Genomic DNA, 22,308 nt, shown 5'->3' with positions numbered 1-22,308 from the left:
AACCATGGCTACAGCTTCTGGTTGACAATTCATGTGTTAGAAGGCCTTTTCTTTGCTGAACAAAGTAAATCCTTGAGACTGTACAGTAAGAACTTCATACAGTAAGAACTGACAGAGTGCCTAGTTTAATCTCCTCCCCGCTCCCAAATAAATGGTATTTTCACACCCACCTCTATTCCAGTTATTGTACCTGAAGATATTCATAAGGCATTTTCTTAAATCTTGTTCTTTGTAGCACCATTTTTTCCCCTTCATAACATTATACTTGGCAGGGAAGAGGATGCCATGCATATTTTACATAGCAATTACAACTTAACAAGAGAGAACCATTCTAGCTTTTTTAAAATTGAAAGAAGAAAATTGCATGAAGCCAAGGTGAAACTGACAACTACTGGCGATGGTTAACACTTCATTTTTGAGCAATGATACGGGCAAAAAAGTGAGCAGCAAGTGGACTTATTTAATCAGCAATATTCTGCTTGCTTGCAGAATATTGCTGATTAAATAAGTCCACTTGCTGCTGACTTTTCTGCCCATATCATTGCTCAAAAATGAAGTAACCATCACCAGTAGTTGTCAGTTTCACTTTAGCTATATAGGTGTAATAACTAAAATATACATCACTCCATAGTAGATAAGAACCTACTCTGTGATGACTAACCTACTTTTCATAAATATTTATTTAGAAATAGCTATCTATTTCACATACGTGATTTTGAGATTAAAACACATAAGCCCCTCACACCCAGTTATAACATAACCCAGACAAAAAAAAAACTCAGGAAAAAAAGAAACCCCCCCCATAAAAATAACAGAATTCATTTACCTACCTGCCCCAAAGCCTGGAGAAATATAAATGTCATGAGTGGTTTATTTAGAAACATGGCAGTAATTTTAACATTTATTCCCATAAATCATAACCTGTACATATTCTTTCTGCAGTCACAGGTTACATATTATTAAAATATGCAAGAATTCAGACCCAAGAACTGCAATTAAACATAAGACCAGGAAAACAATCTTTACCTTAACTGACACTACTCTGAAAATGTGTTTTCTCCTTTCCAGAATCTTACTATTTATATATACCTAACCTGAAAGAGGGACGCAGTGGCTCAGTGGGTTAGGACACTGAGCTTGTCGATCAGAAGGTCGGCAGTTTGGCGGGTTGAATCCCGAGTGCCGCGTAACAGAGTGAGCGCCTGTTACTCGTCCTAGCTTCTGCCAACCTAGCAGTTCGAAAGCACGTAAAAATGCAAGTAGAAAAATACAGTAGGGACCACTACGGTGGGAAGGTAACAGCGTTCTGTGCGCCTTTGGCGTCTAGTCATGCTGGCCACATGACCACGGAGACGTCCTCGGACAAACGCTGGCTCTTCGGCTTTGAAACGGAGATGAGCACCGGCCCCTAGAGTTGGAAACGACTAGCACGCATGTGCGGGGGAAACCTTTACCTTTAGCTTTAACCTGAAAGAAGTAAGTTGGCAGTTATTAACCAACAAACTTAGGACTTTCTTCCATAAGCGTTAATGTTTAATAACTTTAAAAAGTAGATGATCAACTTTCGAAATTCTATTTCAGTAGCAACACTGTTGTTAATCATCTGTTACTGTTGCTTTAATACAGAACCAAACTAATAATTATATAACTTGGTGAAATTAATAACTTTGCAATAATTTATTATGCTTAATTGAAAATCAATGTTCAATTTATAATGCAATATTCTCCCCTGTTTATATTATGAAGTCTTCAAGAACATTGCATTTTGGTTTTTAATGACATAAACTACTATTGTATACTTTTAATTTAAAACAATTATTTCCCACCTTTGTTCTCAACATTCGCAAGGAGACTTCCAATTAAAAAATGAATGCAAAACTCTTGACTGAATCTAACTTAATAAATTTGCAGGAAACAATAAAAGAATGCAGGAAACAATAAAATATGACCACCTGTCAAAGAACTGTAACAATAACAAAAAGAAATAAAATGTGCAAGTAAAGGATTACAACTAGTATTAATCATTCTTGGAACTGTCCATGATTTAGTATATCCTGCCATTTAAGTTAGCATAAAGATGAACTTAATTATAATAGATTGGTTAACAAATCATGGATTCATAAATAGAGTTCTGTGTGAACGCAAGACCAGTATGGCTCAGTTGAATCCATTTCATTAAATAAGTATGGATACCAGTTTAAACTGATCAAGATATGATCCCAGCATATATTCCTGAAAAGACCATTCTAGAACTGATCATCATAATCAGCCGGGACCTAAAAACCTGGCTCTTTGAGCTATCTGGTCTGGACTGAGGGGTTTAATGTTTTTAAATTGTGATTTAATTTTTGTGGCTAGACTTAATTTAATTTATTTTAATTTTATATTGGATTGTTTTTAAATTTTGCCTTGTAAACCACACTGAGTCCTTTGGGAATAGGGCGGTATATAAACCGAATAAATAAATAAATAATAAAAAAGTCTTTATTGCCATTCATCAAGCTTTTAAATGTAGCAATAGCAATAGCACACTTACATACTGCTTCACAAAGCTTTACAGTCCTGTCTGAATGACTTACAGTGTCAGCATGTTGGCCCCCAACAATCTGGATCCTCATTTAATCGACTTCAGAAACATGGAAGGATGAATCAACCTTGAGCCAATAACAGCAAATAAAGATTTACTAAGAGAAATTTAACAGCCACACAAATATAAAGACAGGTAATCCTTGAGGGTCATATAGCAATCCTATTCCATAAAAAAGGTTTTATGTTTGTTTGCTGTTTAAACAATTCATGGCTTGTTATTGTGACTCCGGGTGACAGGATAAATTAAAACCAAAAAGAGAAAATCAAATTAATTAAGAAAGGAATTACAACAACAATCAGTTTATCATATGCTAGAGATCCAAGCAAACTCTTCACCTTGCAATAACGAAGCAAACAAAAGAAAGACAAACCAAACAACTACCATGTAGTCAAGTGCTCATTAAAGGCTCACACTATACCACTAAATCCTGAAACTGGCATAACTCCTTGCTCCAAAAAGCTGTCACCTCCCCCAACTACTCAAATAAACAGAAATATTTCAATTTAGCCTTTTCCTAATGAACATTCAATAATGCACACTTAGACATTTAAGATCAAATGCATACAGTAAGCTAACGGTTCCAATACACAGACTGAGAACACTAAAAAGAAATGACAATACATATTAGAAACAAATTATAACAGACCTAATGCCTGAAATAAATTCTCAAATATTTCATGGCACTTCTCATCTTTTTAAAACCATTCTTCTATTCTTGTCAGCCCTTCTGCAATTCTTCATCATTTTCTAAAAAATAATACCAACATACATTTATGAGTAAATAGCATAATTTAACTGAATTTAAAATAATTGCAGTCTTGTAACATCTTTATAACTTCCCATTTATCTCTTTATTGCAATCAATGTGCATTTCTTTACTTTGTACTAAGATTTTATAGCTATAGTGCACTTTCTGCAGAAATGCTATTGCTGATGGGCTATAGCAAGGGTCCCCAACACCCAGTCCATAGACCAGCACCAGGCCGCGGCATGCCAGAAACCAGGCCATGTAAACAAGCAAAGCCCCATCCACGGGATGCAGGCAGCACACAAAACCACGCCCCCTCCATTCCATGGAAAAACCTCTCTCCACGGAACTGGTCCCTGATGCCCAAAAGATTGGGGACCTCTGGGCTATAGTTCAGTTACAGTCACTTATTTGTATCCAAAAATATCTTTATTCTGAAGTGCAGCATCTTCAGTTATAGTCATGTAGCAATAATAAAAGCTATTTCTTTTCTTAGATAATGAAATTAAACTGGGCTAGACATTCTGTTACCAATCTGTTTAAGATTTATATTGGTACTGTATATTCACAGTACATGGAAATAATATTGTGCTGAAGTCAAACACATTTTTATCCAGACTGTATATTCATTATCAGTAAAAATGTTTACATAATATCAGTAAAATGAGAACCCATATTGTTGGGGGTAATATGATGACATTGTAAACCTCTAGAAACTGCTGTAAAGTACTATGGAGCAGTATATAAGTCTAAGTGCTATTGCTATCTGATTGTGAAGTTGTTAAAGAGCACCAAAGGAAGACTTCTGATTACGATTAGTAACAGCTATCTAATGTCCTCCTTATGCTTAAAACCTATTTTAAATTAACTGAAAAAATAACCCTTTCCTTATGACACATTATGTCCCATGAATAAAGAGCATTTACTATTTTATTTTCTTTCCCAGAAATTTTTCCTTCAATGAATGCTTTATTTCAACGTGGTCTCTCATACCCCTATTTATTTTTCTGTCCCTTTACCACACCAGACAAAATGCAAATGGAAGCATGTCATGACACTGCAGGAAATTATGCAGCCTCTCTTTACATCTGCTTTATTGTCATAAAAAGGAATTGTGGAAATAGTTATGCCTGAGTTAACAATGCCAATCAGCTCCATGGATTTCAGTAGAAGTAAAGACTTGCTTTTATACTAATTTGTCTCCCATTTTGGATAAAGAAACATGATCTTAGAGCAGATGATACTATGGGATCTCTAGAAACCCTAGGAAGCTGTGTCTTAGAGGTGACTGTGTTTCTCTTTACATGCCATTGATTCTATGGTTTCATAATTCAACAGTCTAATAATCTAAGGATGTAAGGCTGATATCTTTCAAGATTTCAATACAAGCACAGCACACTAGGACTTTTCTGGTCCTGATTTCCTTTGCCTTACTAATTTTACTAATTATACTTCTTTTAAAGTATAATTGGTGCATGCTATACAGTATTTAGAAAGATCAACTAACTTTTAGCATGCTCGCAAGTAGGCAGTTTGTTCAAGGGAAACAAGAAAACCTAAAGCAACAGAACTAAAATAGCTGTAATCAGACCACTTGGTTGCTAAGTAAAATTTTAATTCAGTGTAGCCCTTGAATCCTATATTAAGTACAGTAACATTTTTAAAAGCATAGAATAGAACACAGCAGAACAGATTTAACTGGGCACAGTGCTGCCTGAAACATTGTAAGATAAAATGAAGGGTTTTTTTAAAAAAAAACAAAACAAAACACTTTTTTCAGTACACGACAATTATTCCTTTAAAAATATGTGCTACACAGTTTTCTCAGCATAGCAGTTCACCACATCAATCACAAAACAGTTTCCCAAAACAAAATTTAACTGGCTTTAAATTATCTTTAAAATATGAAAGAGAAATCTAGTGTAATTTTACATTTTCCATCTTCACTAACAATGCAAACTGTTTTCAAAACAGACAGGACAAGGCAATCTAAATCTCACAGTTTTCCTATCTTTATAACCTCTCCAAATAGCACAATTATTGATTGTTAAACAATCAAGCATTGCCATTTATTTCTCAGACCCTGAAAGGACTAGGAAAGCTGACTTTCATTAAAAATAAAAAGGGACTCATTTGGAAAAAGGAGCAGAAATTTCCTGGCAATTACATATCCATACTTTCTCAAAAGGTCTGGAGATAGTTGAGAAAAATATCTTTTTCTATCTTTTTATTAGTATTTCTATTAATTATACATTTTGAAGAAAATATACAAACAAACTAATGAAAAGTACACAAAATATGGTAAAATGTAAATCCTGGAGCAGTTAGAATGTAGAAAGATCAGTACAGTCTGAGGGAATACGTGGTTTAAAAAGTTTAATAAAATGTTAAAGGTAAAATTAGAATTCAACTTTTAAAATGTATTTCATTCTGGCATGATTCACTTTTTGGAATTATCATGTTTAGAAGATTGCCACCAGTTATGGAAGAATCATCTGACCTGTTTACTACTTTTCCAGAACTATTTGGAATACAATCTATTCATTTTACCTTCTTCTTTTTTCTGATAAAATAATGTGTGCATATACTGTAGATACTGAGATATAATGAGTAAGAGTTTAAGATTTCAGCAAAATCAAACAATGTTGAAAATATTTCCTCACATCCATCAAAAGTGTCATCCCACAAACTCAGCCCACTCATTTCTCACTACCAAGTCCCCATGGAGTCAAGTGGCATTCTCTCTAGTTTTGTCAGTGGGAGAACAAGACTAACAACAACAAAAAAGCTGGATTTTGGAATTTTATTTGACTGTTTTTGCTTACCATTGGGATTTCACCCCAAAATATCAACCCAAACTGGTCACTTATAGTGAAGGGTGTAATGAAGGGGAATGTTAAGGCACCATGACAACTAGAGAAAGCAGATAATCTTCAGGAATCAGGACATAGTCATGTTTCTTTTCCCAGTGGGAAATTATATATTTATCACAACATCAAAATAAGTATTATAATGTTGTGTTTTTTTCCTAGAACATGAAGCAAACTTTGTGAAATTGGTTGGTACAGCTTCGCAAGACCATCAGAAGATCTATTTCTTGAAAGGACACACAAGAGCAGGTACTAATAAAGTGTCTGAAGCTTTGTTCAATCTCCAAAAGTTACTAAGAGGCTAGTAGGAAAAATTCTAAGCATATAGGCAGCAGTTGTATTAGTCTATTTCATATACCGGTATTCAATTTAAAGTGCATTTATATTCAAATAAAACAAAAAATTACTATTTGATAGCTCACATATCTTGTTTGCATCTTCTTTTGGGACTATGACCCATAGATCACTTGAAAGTTAAATGTACTCTTGGCCTGAAAAAAGCTGTGAACTGCTGAGGCAAAAGGATAAGACATTTTACAAGCTGCTTCTCTACACTGCTTAATAGTTAATCCAGAATATTTAATTATAGTCTGTGGATAAGCCACAATGGCTTAATTTGCATATTTGTATACAGACTGTGTGATGAAAAAATTGTAAAGCACATTACAATTACCCTCTGGTGTGCAAGATACCAGATATGGGATTCCATCTCATATAAATATTTGTCCAAATGCTCATATCTTAAAAGAGTAAGATATCAGCATTCTAGCAAATGCTCATAAGGAGATGAATTGCAACAGAGTTTCAGAAGAAAAAGAACAATGAATCTGAATAGCAATATAATTGAATTAGATTACAAACTGTAGCCAGAAAAATCAACCAACAAATACAGAAACAAACATCACAGACTCCAATAGCTATGCATTTTAATTAAATATATGCTGATCTCAAAACTAATAAAGATAAGTATCTATAAAGACATGTCTTTCACAAAAGTCTCATTAAAAACTGCCACCAAACCACAAATCTGTGTTGAGGGATTTCTTTGTATTTTAATTAAACATAAAACAACTGTGATGAGATAATCGTAGCAATTTGTACAAACTCATTTTCTACCTTTTAGTTATGTTCTCAGCCAAAAACTGTTAATTGCATATTCCTAGCTGAGTTGTTTAAAATACATCCTTCTTCTCTTTGCATATTATGTTCTTGTTCATGTACAAAAGTATCCGAAGGAAATAAACCCTAAATTTTCAGCTACTGTACTAAATATCCTATCATGAACTTTGAAGCAAATACCACAGTCTAGGAAGAAAGAGATCAATTTTAGAGTAAGTGTCCTGAAAGATAAAATATGCTCCAGTAAGGAATCAATTGTCAAATTAAAAAGAGACGTGAAACTGGAACAGCACAACTCCTGTGATGGAAAAGTTATGGTTTTTCTAACACAGATTCATTTTGATAAATAATTGCAACACTAGGTAACAATTACCAGCCTTGGCAATTCAAACTATAGCAGGTACTGTCTGGTGATTTTGTTAGAAACAAGTTTCTGTTCTTAAAGCTGAGGATATAGACATAATATTTGCACATTGTGACCAATTACTAATTTATTACAATCATGTCTCAGATGGCATATTACACTTTGCAGGATGGGGATGTTTGACTGGAGGCAGGAGCTAAATTCTCCTTACACCATACAGTGGTTTTAGCTTAATTAAAGAAGGCCATCATGAAATAATTTCTAAAGAAAAAAAATGAATACAGCTGAAAATCTGTTGCCTACAACTGTTTTCAGGACATGATCATGAACATAGGCTAAAGATGAAATGGATTTTTAAAATCATTTCTCTTAGAATTCATATTTTTGTCCTAGAAAGTACCTTGAACACACTGTGAGATGATTTGTGCTATGATGCTGCTTGATACATCTGGATATCTCAACAGCCTTCAATATCATCAACTGAACTATTATTCTCGAATGATATATCCAGGCTGTCTGAGCTGAAGTGGCTTTGTGATACTTCTGTTTGTACCTCAATGGACATTTTTCAGAAACCAGTGCTGATGTCTATATGGCAATAGTGACACTGAATAATTTATTAATCATTCACATAAAATCTACAGCAAATTTGTTAATCATTCATACGGAAGACACAGCAAGAACAAGAAACATTTAGAGCAAGCATTAGGGAGCTCATCTACTGTTAGCATAAGGTTAGCATATTATTCTCCTGAGTATTGTATTCCCGAAGAGGCAGATATATAACAATAGCTAAAAAAAACCCACTGTGACTTAAACAGGACAGTGATCAAAATCTTAAGTGCAAAAGGTTGGTTTGAGTTTTGACATACAGACAGAAGATATCAGGTACTTCAGAAAAACAGGAAAGTTAATCATTGAAGACTATCTCTCCAACTGCCTGCTACAGAAATTATAAGTGCTCAGTACCAAGGGAGGTTTAGTTATCAATTAAATTTATCAAGAAATTTATCAATTAAAATGGAACAATGATTCTACATTAAGTATTATTATATTGCGTAGAATTATATTCCATATTTTATTTAGGAGAGTTTAGCAAAGCCTGATCCAGCCTCTGGGAGTAACTTGGCATTTATCTAAAGTAAGGTGGATCTCAAAAAGAAGCTCAAACCTAAATTTTCAGTGCAATATCTGATATCTACAGTAAAAAAGTTGCCGATAATATGTTTGGACAAAGTTATACATTTATCATAACCCCTCCTACACCCTAATAAATACAGTTGTGGAAGAAATATAAAACATAAAACTGCACATGTAGACTATCAGTTTATATGAATTAAACAGAAAGCAAAAACCAGGCTTAAACTGCAATTGCTAAAATGGTGTAGTTTATTTGCATAAGCATATATTGACAGCATTTTCATGACAAATGACAAAATAAATTGGGAAAAACCTTCTGTCTGAAACTTGCTGGGGCCTCTCTCCTGGAAAGACAACTATGAATTACATTCAGTTCTGCTCCTACAAAATGTTTCTTTGTTTAGTTATTTATTTAACATGTTCCTACAGTGTTGCAATCAAAAGCTACTCACATAGGAAAAATATATAATATAAAGCCCGTTATAACAATCAATCACAATAGTGCCTCAAAAAATAGAAATAAGGTAAAAAATGGTAATGTCATATTAAACCAGAAGTCTCCAAGAGGAAGCTCAGTCTTCAAGGACTTGCAAAAAACCAGCAGAGTGAACCACCCTGATCTCCAAAAGAAACGTGCTGCACACCAAGCTGGCAGGAATAGCCAACACTCCAGAAAACAGGCTTAAGATACAGGAGGGTCTTGACAAGACTTGAACACTGGGCGCTATCAAACAAATGGTGAAAAAAGTAAGCTTCTACATCTAGGCAAGAAAAACCAAATGTACAGGTATAGTATAGGTGGCACCTTGCTTAATAGTAGCAACTGTGAGAGGGATCTTGGAGTCCTAGTGGAAAATCATTTAAATATGAGCCAGCAGTGTGCTGTAGCTGTCAAAAAAGGCCAACACAGTGCTAGGCTGCATTAACAGAGGGATAGAACCAAGATCACGTGAAGTGGTAATACCAATTTACAATGCCTTGGTAAGTCCACACTTGGAATACTGCATCCAGTTTTGTTCACCACGATGTAAAAAAGATGTTGAGACTCTAGAAAGAGTACAGAGAAGAACAACAAAGATGATTTAGGGGACTGGAGGCTAAAACATATAGGGAACGGTTGCTGGAATTGGGTACATCTACTTTAATGAAGAGAAGGGCGAGGGGTGACATGATAGCAGTTTTCCAATATCCCAGGGGCTGCACATAGAAGAGGGGGTCAAGCTATTCTCCAAAGCACCTGAAGGCAGGACAAGAAGCAACGGATGGAAACTAACCAAAGAGAGAAGCAACCTAGAAGTAAGGAGAAATTTCCTGACAGTTAGAACAATTAATCGATGGAATAACCTGCCTCCAGAAGTGGTGAATGCTCCAACACTATATGTTTTTAAGAAGAGACTGGACAGACATTTGTCTGAAATGGTATAGGGTTTCCTGCCTAAGCAGGGGGTTGGACTAGATGACCTGCAAGGTCCCTTCCAACTTTTTTTATTATTGTTATTGTTATTGTTGTTGTTGTTGTCAGTCAGAGCTGCAACCGAAAGGTAGCACTTCCCTGCCTTAGCCCACCCCCGCCCCAAATCTCCTGAAAGTGTGATGTGCTCAGTTTCGCTTGACACAATGGTACTTAAACGTATGTGAACTCATTTCTATTTTTAACATCCATAAATATGACCTAAAGCATGATCTGTTCTCCCCACACAAGTCCAAAAACTAGATGAACAATGCAGTTTAAAAAATGAGTCAAAAATTTTATACTTGTTAATTAATTTATTGTGGAAAATATCCAAAGCTAGATATTATTACCTCTATCAGGCAACATTTTGTAGCTAATACTAATGGGCTAGAAATACTTATTTTTAGTATGTGATAAAAAGATTATTTTTACTTAAGGAGAAATAATATATGTAATCTGCCCATAGTTAAAATAACTGCAACAGACACTCAATATAGCAGTGGACTTGGGGTTTAATGGACAGAATCTGCTGAAGCCCCAGGATTGCTACAACTGGCAGTGCCTAGTTCCCAATTTGCTGCTCACCTCTGCCCATATCTGTGCTTCCTTTGGGTTCTGGAAGAGCCCAGTGCATCTGGCTGGGTGACTGTTCTGGCTCCAGTGTTCTTAGCTTCTGATCCTTAGCCTTTTTTGGCTGGGGCCCATATTTAGCATCACCATTTGTGGCTGTCAGGCTCAAATGCCTGTAACTTGTTAAGCATCTTGCTTTTTTCAGCTCATTTCCTTCTTTCTTACCTCCCTGCCTTCATACCTACCTACCTACCTGTGAGCTTTTAAGCTCAAAAGTCCCCTTCAACATTTGAAACTCAGATTAGTGAAACCCCTCCCCCCAACTGTCCATTATATTTAAGTTTTAATCTTTCTTTTTATCTTTCTTTTAAAAAAATTTATACAAAGCAAAGGGGAATGTAGTAGTAACAACTCAAATAGTTTATATGGAATCTGGATACAGTTTTACGTCAGCTAGATGAAAATATATCACAGCACCTATATGTATAATTTAAAATCTTATTTTCAATCCTACAAACATTATTGTAAATATTTTCCTAGTTCTATGTACAATCTGAATGTAAACCTATCATTATTTATTTAACTTTAAATTTAATGTATTTATAAATAATGGAAAGCAAATTATAGCTTAGAAATCTAACTTCCACATCTTAATATATCATATTCTTCACAGCATAAGGCCATTATTTTCAGTTCCTGAAATATAATTATGAACACCCTCCTTGAATAGATAATATTGTAACCCTATGAGCTTTCAAAGGGACGCGGTGGCTCAGTGGGTTAGGACGCTGAGCTTGTCGATCAGAAGGTCGGCAGTTTGGCGGGTCGAATCCCGAGTGCCGCGTAGCAGAGTGAGCGCCTGTTACTCGTCCCAGCTTCTGCCAACCTAGCAGTTCGAAAGCACGTAAAAATGCAAGTAGAAAAATAGGGACCACTCCGGTGGGAAGGTAACAGTGTTCCGTGCGCCTTTGGCGTCTAGTCATGCCGGCCACATGACCACGGAGACGTCCTCGGACAAGCGCTGGCTCTTCGGCTTTGAAACGGAGATGAGCACCGGCCCCTAGAGTCGGAAACGACTAGCATGCATGTGCGGGGGAACCTTTACCTTACCTTTTATGAGCTTTCAAGATCTAAAAGTAGCATATTTATGTTTAGCTATATCAAAACCTTCAATTCACATTGAAGCTCTTCAAGTGTTTCACTGAAATAACTTGCATTGTCTACATTATCCATTTTTAATATTGGAACTACAGTATACTTCTTTAATATTAGTATGATTGTACAAGCAATTAATTATTAACAGTATTAATTATTAAGACTACAATGAGTATTCACTAATACTTTAGAAATTAATTTAATATTAAATAAGTATTAATAATTTAGTAAGTAATTAAGAGTATTTAATATAATTTATCTATTTAAGAGAGCTAATATTTTCATTGCACTTAAATGGCAAATAAATAAAAAGCATGAATATAATGTCGGGTAAAATATCTTAACTACCCTTTACTGTTCTTCAATTTAAATGTCTGAATAATTGCTAGCTTATAGATTTAATTCTTTTTTTAATTGTAACTAAGCAACAACTCTTATGAAAATCAAAATACACAATAATAATAGTAGTAATAATAAAAATTGATGGATATTGGGTGTAGAGGTACCTAGAGATAGCAAAATAGAAGAGGAAAAACTGGAGAAAATAACAAAATACAAAAACTTGCAGAAGTAGAATGACTGTGGCAAATGAAAGCAAACATAGTAACAACAGTAACAGGTACTTTGGATGCAATCCCAAAATATCTAGAGCACCACTTGACAAAACCAGCAGCAGTCAATTTCAAAAGTAGCTTACTTGGAACAGTTTACATCCTGCCATGATACCTTTGACACTATCAAGCAACATCTGCCTATTCCACTCCAAACATCTAGCTGGCTGTATGACCAATCATAATAAAAATTAGAGTCTTAAAATCTTGGCACATGACACACCAGATTTAACTGTGGGTGGAAAAAAAGAAAAAAAAGGAGGTGTAGATAAATGTGACAATATCTGAGAATAATACATTAGAAGACAGAATATTGAAGAAGTTCATAAAGTATTAAGATCTGAAAAACAAATCTGAAAGATTATGGCATAAACCAACTATGGTGGTTCTTGTGGTTATCAGCATATTGCATGCCATATCAAAAAGAGTTGGATGACCCTTAGAAAATGTGTGCACTGATAAAATTCCTGTCAAAACAAAACACCTTACTGCTCAGATCTGCACATATACTCTGCCAATACATTATAACATCCAAGGTTCTTGGGAAGAACTCAGTAAGTATTAAGTCCAACACTAGCTAGAGAACAGACAGCTGCAATCTCACATTGTTGTATTATATAATAATTTGATTACCTAATATCTGCACATCACAGGTATATCAATCTCACATACAGATTTTTTTTACTTATATAAATTAATTAACGTGAACTAGCATAAACTGCATCCACTTCTACAGTATTTAAAATGGTTGAAACATATCATAGATTTTTGAAATGTTGATGCCCTCCAAGTAGAGGAAGTGTTCCATTGTTAATATTGGCTGTAACATTATATTTTACATTATTGTATCCGAGTGCTAGTGTTTATGATCTTTACAATTCACAAATGCAAATTCTATCCTCTCCATGCTATAATAAAAATGCAGTCAGAGTATACCAGGGCAATGCTTTTTGTAATCAATGGTAAGGAAATTGCATACACATACAGTACTAAGGAGAAGACAGGAAAAAGCTGAACATTTCTGTTATCAGATAATTATATGATAACCATCCAACTGACATATATGACAGTTGACACATATACCATGTGTCAAAAACAGAAGATATTTCTATGAAAATAACAGTTTTCATGCAATATTTATGACTCAAGTCTAAGAATTAAATATAAACCAGTTTGGATTTTGATCCTAAACATATAAATATGGTAAAAATATACCATTACCAAATGAATTTCAGCCTCCAAAGCTGTTTTTAAGATACACTTATTATTTAGTTTTCCAAAAGGACAGTCTTATGCTAATGTTACAGTATTAGGTTGACAATAATATAAATGGTAAAATCACCATGGCAGTCTTTAACATTGTGATTAAATCACAAAGATTTAAATGATATTTGAACTTCAGTCTTCTTATATTTATCCTGATGCAATGTATATACGACTAACTAATGTTTCCTCATTCTTGTGCACATCAAGAAAAAAAACCTGCAGAAAACTTTTGAAGCATTCCTTTATACACAGTGTAGGGAAGTTCTGAATAAAATTTCTTGTTTATACCTGTTCTACTCTGTAAAAATCTAGCATGCCAGATAATGTACCGTAAAATCATAAAATTCTCAAAGGCCAAACCATAGAAAAGCTCGAGTTAAAAGGCTTAATTAAAAATGTTTTCTTACATAAAAATTGGAAAACCACAGACCTCTCCACACATATAGGATGGAACACAAGCAGTTAGGAAAAATATCTTTAAACAATATTAATCTAACCCCCATTAGCTTGTCCACAAGAAGCTCAGTGCAGCATCTTGAATACAATCAGCATTTTCTAATTTCTTCTGTTATAATATTGAAATTTTATCTTTTACTGAAATTAAAAAAATACTTTAATCATGACAGGAAGTTCAGAATCTGCATTATGTTAACATGTTTAACTTGTCTGGCTTTGTTAGAAATCCCTCATTTAAACCAATACTTGCATCATAATCAATACTTGCATCATAATCATAATCCATAGTTTATTTGAGATTGTTGGACAATATGGAACACATTCAGCATTTTAATAATAATGTGCACCCAAACATCAAATGATTTCACCAAGGAGTATAGCTGTTTAACATGGAATACAGCCTAAAAAATTCCACAAGTCAAACAAACTTTTATTTTTGAACTACTATGCCCATAATCTCTTGCCTTTGGCTGGATTCATTAATGCTGATAAGAATTGAAGGCTAAAACATCTGGAGGCAGATCATCTACATCTACACCTGCCATAGCTGACAGTACTGGAGATTACTGAGTGGTCCAGATGGTGAGCTTCATATGGCAAGAATTTAGCCTTGAGCAGTGCAAGCATAAAAGTACTTATCAACAAACATAAACAGTAATCAAAGTCACATGTCTGAAAACAATAACTGGATCTCTATAATACTAGAAAGGGTTTCCCTGAATGCTAAATACATTAGCCTATTATTGTCTAATATAGTACGGTAGTCTGAAGAATAGAGGTATTGTGTAATATGCAATGCAAATATAAGAGCCTTGGTGGAGCAGTGGGCTAATGCCTCCTTAAGTAACACAAGCGGCCTGCAATTAGTGCAGGTTCGAGCCCCACCAGGCTCAAGGTTGACTCAGCCTTCCATCCTTCCGAGGTAGGTAAAATGAGGACCCAGATTGTTGGGGGCAATTAAGCTGACTTTGTAATAATGCCGCTGGGGTGTGTGTGAAAGCCCTAATAAGCAGGCATATACATAGAATGAAGGCTACTGCTAAGCTTGTAAGCCACCCTGAGTCTTCGGAGAAGGGCGGGATATAAATGGAATTAAAATAAATAAAAATAATAATTGCACATTCTTTTGAAGTATGATTATATTCTATATGATTAGATAGTAAAGTGAAGAAGTATTTAATGCAATTAGTATAGAGTACATTATATCCTTAAAAATTCATAAAAATCATGTCATTATCATCAAATTATATGATATAATTTTATTGTATGGTATAATATTATTACATTGTAGTATATTACTGTTGATTTGTTAGTGACATTATATCCACATTTCCTTAAAATAAATGCCTGGTAACTTGTTGGAATTACAGTTATTATATTTCTTAAATCATTAATACTCTCATGTCTAAATTGTGTCTAATACAAACTTCATTAATTAAACTATGAGACATATCTGTACTTTCTTCACCTTTACATTTTCTTAAAAATAACTAAGAATTATGAAGATTGATCAATGCATTGGGAGGTGATTAATTTAGTGAAAATTAGATTAAATAACATCAAAATGAGAACATGCTATAGGATTGAAATCAAGATTAAATCAATAAAGAAGAAATAATTTTGAAGGACAGAATAAAATAAGTATATCATTTTTTGACTAATTGGAGAACAATTTACTTCAGGTGCTTTTAAGTAAAAACACTGGAGGACCATTCCAGACATGAGTTAGTTTCTTTTAATTATAACCTGAAACTTCCTTTCTCTTTTCACTATTTCATCACTTTTAATAAAAATAAGGAGGGGGAAGTATATTTCATATAAATGAAAAAAATACTAAGCCACCAGTTACCGATTCTTTGTAAAAACATTTAATAAGGAAAGAAAGCCAAATGAATCGTAAACTAAGTAGACATCCAACAGAGAACTTCTCCATTAGAATATTGGATTAACAGCTATGAAAATAAGTGTGAATAGGAATTACACATTGCTCAGTTAAAGGACATTTATTAACTAACAGTGTGCACAAAATCTTTATGCAAATCCATCAACCGTCTCTAGGTGGATATGATCCCACTTAACTTACATGTTTCACAGTTTGTTTCTTTTGGAATGAGTATAAAATATCCTGTCATAAAATTTAGAATTTAAGTGGTGAACCCCAGGGACTGGTTGATACAGATTAAATTCACTCATTCAGGAACTCATTCACATTTCTTAGAATAACTCAAATATACAATAAAATGTGAATAAAACATTAGTCTGTCATTGAGAAGTGAAAATTTCTCCTACTCTCAATTTAGCAAAAAGTATATTTTCTAATAATCTTAGAAAATATTTTAAATGAACTGAAGCTAAAAGCTGAGAGTGAGATGTTGTATAGTGTACTGTAATCTCCCTACCAAAGTTTGATATACAATATTGGATCAAAAATTTATAGCAATAATTTACATGGCAATCACTGACTTTCTAGATGTTCCTGAACAACAAAAACCCGCCTAAATGGAGAAAGGCAATCCTATTTGCAAAATGATTATTAAAAAGTACAAAAATCCATTTAGCAGAACAAATATGTAATATGCATATTTCTTGAATTTTGCTATATATATAAGACATATTGATGGTGCCTTCGAGTTAATCATGACTGTTACTGAATGAATAAGTTCATACAGTGTTCATCTTTGAAGGTAGTTTACAATTGCTATTTCCTAGGACTGAGAGAGTTAAAGGTAGGGCTAGAACTCACAAGCTGTAGATAAGTTCCTTTAATTACTACTTTAAACTAGCTTTTCTGTAAAATCATGCCCAAAATAGAACATTTATATTTTACTTTACCTCAACCTGGATGAAAATATGTCACACCTGTATGTATAAGATTATTAACCTCTGAATAAGTAATCAACATGGTTTTTTTTACATAAAGAACTATAACTCTCAACATTCCTAAAACAGTTATATAAATTTAACAAATCAAATATCAACCCAGCACAATAATTGTACAGCCACAGGTTTTCTATCTCTACCTTAAAGGGCTAGATTGATTTACTGACTTTCACACTTCATGTTAATGCTCTTCATTGTTTCTAACTCTCACAATTAAAATAGTGGCCAATATATCTAATCGATTTTATGATAGTGGTACATTATTTACATAGATTTAATATAAATATTATAATTATTTATAATACATTTACATACATATGTAGTCACTTATAAAAATAAGTAAAAGTACTTTTCTTAGAATATTTAGCAACTCATATAATTAAGTACAGAAAAATATTTTAATTTGATGTTAAGAAATGGATATCTTAGTTGTGGGAAGTAAACAAGAACAAACCTTTAAGTAAATAACAATTTAACAAAATAACAATACAGAGAACTATGACAAAAATGTATATATTTAACATTACATGTTTTAACAGCAGCGAGAATTACATTTGTACAGTATTGGAAAAATCAAGAAACATCAACAGAAGAAGACACAATTAGGAAAATCTTGGACTGTGCGGAAATGGATAGGCTTACATTGATAATTAAAGGGAAAGAAGATACAAAATATTTTCAAACATGGGATAATTTTTACAAATGGCTAGGAAAATGGAGTAGAGAGTAGGAATGGAAGTTGTATTATTATTAATGTCAAATATGTGGACCCAGACAACACATTGTTTATTAAGCACTAAAGATTTGTAACTATAAAAATAAAATATCTATTAAAAAAGTAAATAACAATTAAATGGCAAGCCTTACAAAACTAAAAAGCTATGCTAAACTAAACCAAGATCATTAAATCCATCAAAAGGATCTGAGAGATACCCAATACACACAAGCAAGACAGCCTCATGATCCCAGAAAATAACATTAAAAAATCTTCTGCCACTATTACTATACATATTTATTATGTGTAATTACATCTAGTTTCACTAATAGCCTAAAAGTTCATGAGTTTGTACATACAGTACTGTCCTATTCTGAGCAAACTGGTATGAAATTCTACCAGTCAACTATCAGAAAAACATTACATTTGTATTGGTTTCCTCCCTCTGTCCCCTCATTGGGTCAGTCTACTATTTTGACAATTGTAATATGTTCCTGTTATATTTTTCTTCTTTCTGAACTATTCTCTCAGTCATCCCTCCTGTGTCCATTTTAGTAATTATGCCTAGCGGTTTCCAGCTCTGCAGTAGTCTTCAAAGTGTAAGCCTGAGACTGTAAAGCATCAGTATGGGTGCACAGCTTTAACATAAAATTCTTACAATTTGGGTCATTTTTCTAAATCTACAATACTGTATTTCTACAGCCGCTTATGTTTTCATTGGGCTAATCCACCATCATTTCAAAATGCCTTTGCTGGCCAACTGTCATTAACTTAGGCTTCAGTGGCATATACTGTATATGTAACATTAGAAGAAGTGAGGAATTAGTCCCAAAGTTATATTTTTAAAGGGAAAAAATAACTATGCTTTATAGTTATCACAAATAGTCAAGTGTCTATGTGCATCCACATAGCAACAATAGTTCCAGTCCGCTGATAAAGCCCACTGACTTCAATCAACTTACTTTCTAGTAATAGTATCTATCTCAGACAATTCCGTCCCTTGAAAATTCTCTTTTGAAGCAAAAACAACTATTAAGGATTTCTACCTTGTTTAAGGAAGAAATTCAAAGCAGAAAACCCTTTTACTCTTTACACTCACAGTAAATGGTTTTGAGATGACACAAAAGTAATTAAGCTAAGGTTGCCACTTTTAACAACCTTAGTTCTTTTATTATTTATTATTTTTATTTATTTATTTATTTACCTTTTTATTTATTTATTTATTTATTTACCTTTTTATTTTGGGACTACACAATCTACCCTATCCTATATTGCAGCACTTTTTTCACTAAGTAAATCCCACTGTCTTCAGTGGGGCTTATTCTCTAGCAACCATCAATTAAATTGCATTCTTAATCAAACCCCTGAATTCAGGCTTTCCTGATCTTTTCATGTTGCACTGCAATTAGTTTTCTTAAAAATGCAACCCAGCTGCTGCTTAAAAACACAATAATTTAACTGAAGCACTGTCCAATTTTATTGCAAGAAAATTCAGCTTCATTAACTGAAATTAGGAAATTAAGATTTGTACTAATCAAAACACCACCAGTTGGAATGAATGTGCCTAAATATACACATACTTAAAGTTACTTTCTGTATCCCCAGTAAAAAGCTGGCCTTTATACAGTTAATAAGGGGGTTCTCCAAATGTGAAAACATTAAAATCCACTACTAAGGTTCTGTATTCATTCAAAGGTTGACACACAAAGCTGCTCTCTTCAAGTAATACAAAATGTCACCACAGGCTGACGCTCTTTCTACAAGAATAATGAGAGGCTGCACAGTGTAGGAAGAGTACAGTTTGCTTCTCTTGTTCTAGTACTGGCTAATATATAAATAGATTCAGACAGAAAACTGGTAACAGAACTGTGCAGGCTAGTTCAGTAGTCCCATTCACCTTATTCCTGAAAAGCTTAAGAAATCATAGGAATCAAGCCAAAATGTCAGTGGAAAATCACACACATGAGGAATTCTACCAGGTTTGAGTAAACTTGCCTCAAAATGGAGCTGATTAATGCAAAAACCATGCTTTTAGAATTGGAAGAGCCAATATCCTAATTGATCTTCCATCACTAAGAAGGATATGCCAGGTGGATCTCACACGACTTTGTCTGCAAGCCAAGAACTGACAATCTTTCAATATTACAATCTGTCATTCGTAAAGACTCAGTATCAGTAACAGGACTATATAGTTTTGTCCCCAAAATTCTGAAAACAGGACAAGGATGCATTGGATAGCATCCATGAATGTGATGTGTACATGTATATACAACACAGGCAGAGAAGTGAAATCCATAAAGAACTATACAGGTGCAGAATAGAAATAGCAGTTCCAGTCTAGGGAGCCATTTACTGACCTGTTATCTAAGTATACAGTAATTTTATCTAGAGGACTTCCTGCAACGATATTTAATGCTTTGAAATCAGTCTGACAGGACCTGCAAATCTAATCTGAACTTTCAACTAGTCTTTGGTTTGAATGATCGTTCACTCAATCCTACCTCCACAGCCTATTTTTTTTTTCTGCTACAGACATAGTACTTGTGGTCCTTTGAGCTGAAGGACATGGTTTTTGGCGTTTTCTATGTGTGTATGTGTGCAGAGCAGATGAGGTCACCTTGTTCTGCTCTCTCTTGCACAACAAGTAAGGCAACTTTTGAAAGGAGCAGAAGAAACCCACCAAAGATAAAGGCTGTTGTTCTCTACCTGACAAATCTTGCTGAGCTGCCCAGAGAACTACAAGGGAGCTGGCAGGCACATTTTGTTTGCTTTCATAACAAAACCCAAGCAAATAAGGAAAATAAATATTATTATTTTTTATCATTTGTACAACGCAAGAAAAAAAGGACTAACAATCCTTACATCTGAATTTAAAATAGGGCAGTCCCACCTATCAAAAGCTCAATGTTTAATGGCTCATGAGGTCAGAAATAAAGCTGGCCAAGATCAACAGGCTTCTCCCAAATGAATATACCAGAGTGGAACCTTAAACATGATTTAGCCAGAAAGTGGGGGGGGGGGGGAAACCCGAAGAGGAAATATTAATTTTAAAAGAGAGAGAATAATTTTCGAAGGTTCCTTGACTAGGATGCATCGGATGCACTCAGGATGGCGGTCTCCACTTTTCTACAAAAGTCTCAATGAGTTTAATAAGTAAGGGACTGCAGTCATGCGTACGTGCTGCAGCACGCCTGGAAACAGGGGGATCGTAATCTATCCACACGCGTATGGATAGTCGATTCTGATCAATCTGCTTCCCACTTCCCTTCGCCCCGCACAAGATGTAAGGCGCTCGATTTCTAAACCACACCAACGCCAGGTTCGTCCGGAGCAGGAAGCCGGTTTTCGAAGAAAAACCACGCCGATTAAACGACAGAATCCAGAACCAGTCGGAGCGCGACGCAGACCCACCTGCAGCCGCCATCCGGCCCGACCTCCCTAAAGTTCCAGGCAGTCAAGAAAGAGCAAAAGAAAGCGGAGGGCGAAGAGGCCGAGAAGCCGGAACCCTAACAGCTTTCCTCCCGCCGTCAACACGTCCCCCACGGCGCGCCTTTTTTCCCCCGGCCGGGCGCAAGTTGAGCTCCGCTCCAAATCACTGACTTACCTGGCCGCAGGGAAAGGGCGGAAAGCAGCAAACCCAGGAGAAAGAAGAGCGGCGTTTGCCTCTGCGGCCGACAAGGAAAGCAGGAGGCGACGGCAGAGGGCATCTCCATCCCGCCTCCCCGCCGGGCGAACGGCGACTTCGGCCGCTGCTCCTCCCGAAGGAAGAAACGAAGGACGAGGGCGCGGGCTTTTCCAGAGAGCGGCCGCGGCGGCTTCTTCTCCGAAAAGGAACCACAGCAGGTCCGCAACTTTCCAACAAACGAAGTCCAATTGCAGGGTGTGTGTGTGTGTGTGTGTGTGTGTGTCGGGGGAGGGAGCAGAAGTTGGGAGGATCGGGGAACCGGCCGCTAACAGCTTCTGCGACCGAGGAGGAACGAGCGACCAACCGAGCGAGCGAGGCGCCAACCACAACCGCTCCGGAGCAGGTGGCTCTTTCCTCTGGCAGCCTAGCGGCGCTCCAAGACCGAAAGCTGAAAGAAAGAGGTGGGGCCAGCCAGGGAGGACACGCCCCTGCACTCAGTCAAAGCGCCCGCTCCTTTGCCAAAATCCGTTTCCGAGTCTTCCGCCGAAGCTCTCTAAATAGCCAGCGAGCGAAGAGCGCGGCTAGCGGGCAGAGAAAGGAGGACGACGCGGTTTGGCTGTATAGCGGGGGGGGGGGGGGTCAGGGCGCATCGAAACTAAGGGGGCAGCAGAAAATGCGGAATGGAAGGCGAGACGCGTCTTGTGATCGGTTGACGGGGTGGAATGAAAAAGCCTGGGAAAGATTGG

General features: G+C 35.5%; 1 protein-coding gene across 2 annotated transcripts in view; it reads right to left on the bottom strand.

Moving 5' to 3' along the window:
* Nucleotides 1–21,959, bottom strand: part of ALCAM (activated leukocyte cell adhesion molecule) — a 104,885-nt gene extending 82,926 nt beyond the window's left edge. For both annotated transcript variants that reach the window (XM_081327511.1, XM_081327512.1), the window contains exon 1: nt 21,542–21,959. In XM_081327511.1, the coding sequence (XP_081183637.1) occupies nt 21,542–21,650 (109 nt within the window). In that variant the 5' untranslated portion in view covers nt 21,651–21,959. The remainder of the gene's footprint in view (nt 1–21,541) is intronic.
* Between the last annotated feature and the right edge of the window lie 349 nt (nt 21,960–22,308).

Source organism: Vipera berus (genome assembly GCF_964194415.1).
Source record: "Vipera berus genome assembly, chromosome: 4".
Taxonomy (NCBI): Eukaryota; Metazoa; Chordata; class Lepidosauria; order Squamata; family Viperidae; genus Vipera; species Vipera berus.
This window is presented reverse-complemented; position numbering and strand designations above follow the sequence as displayed.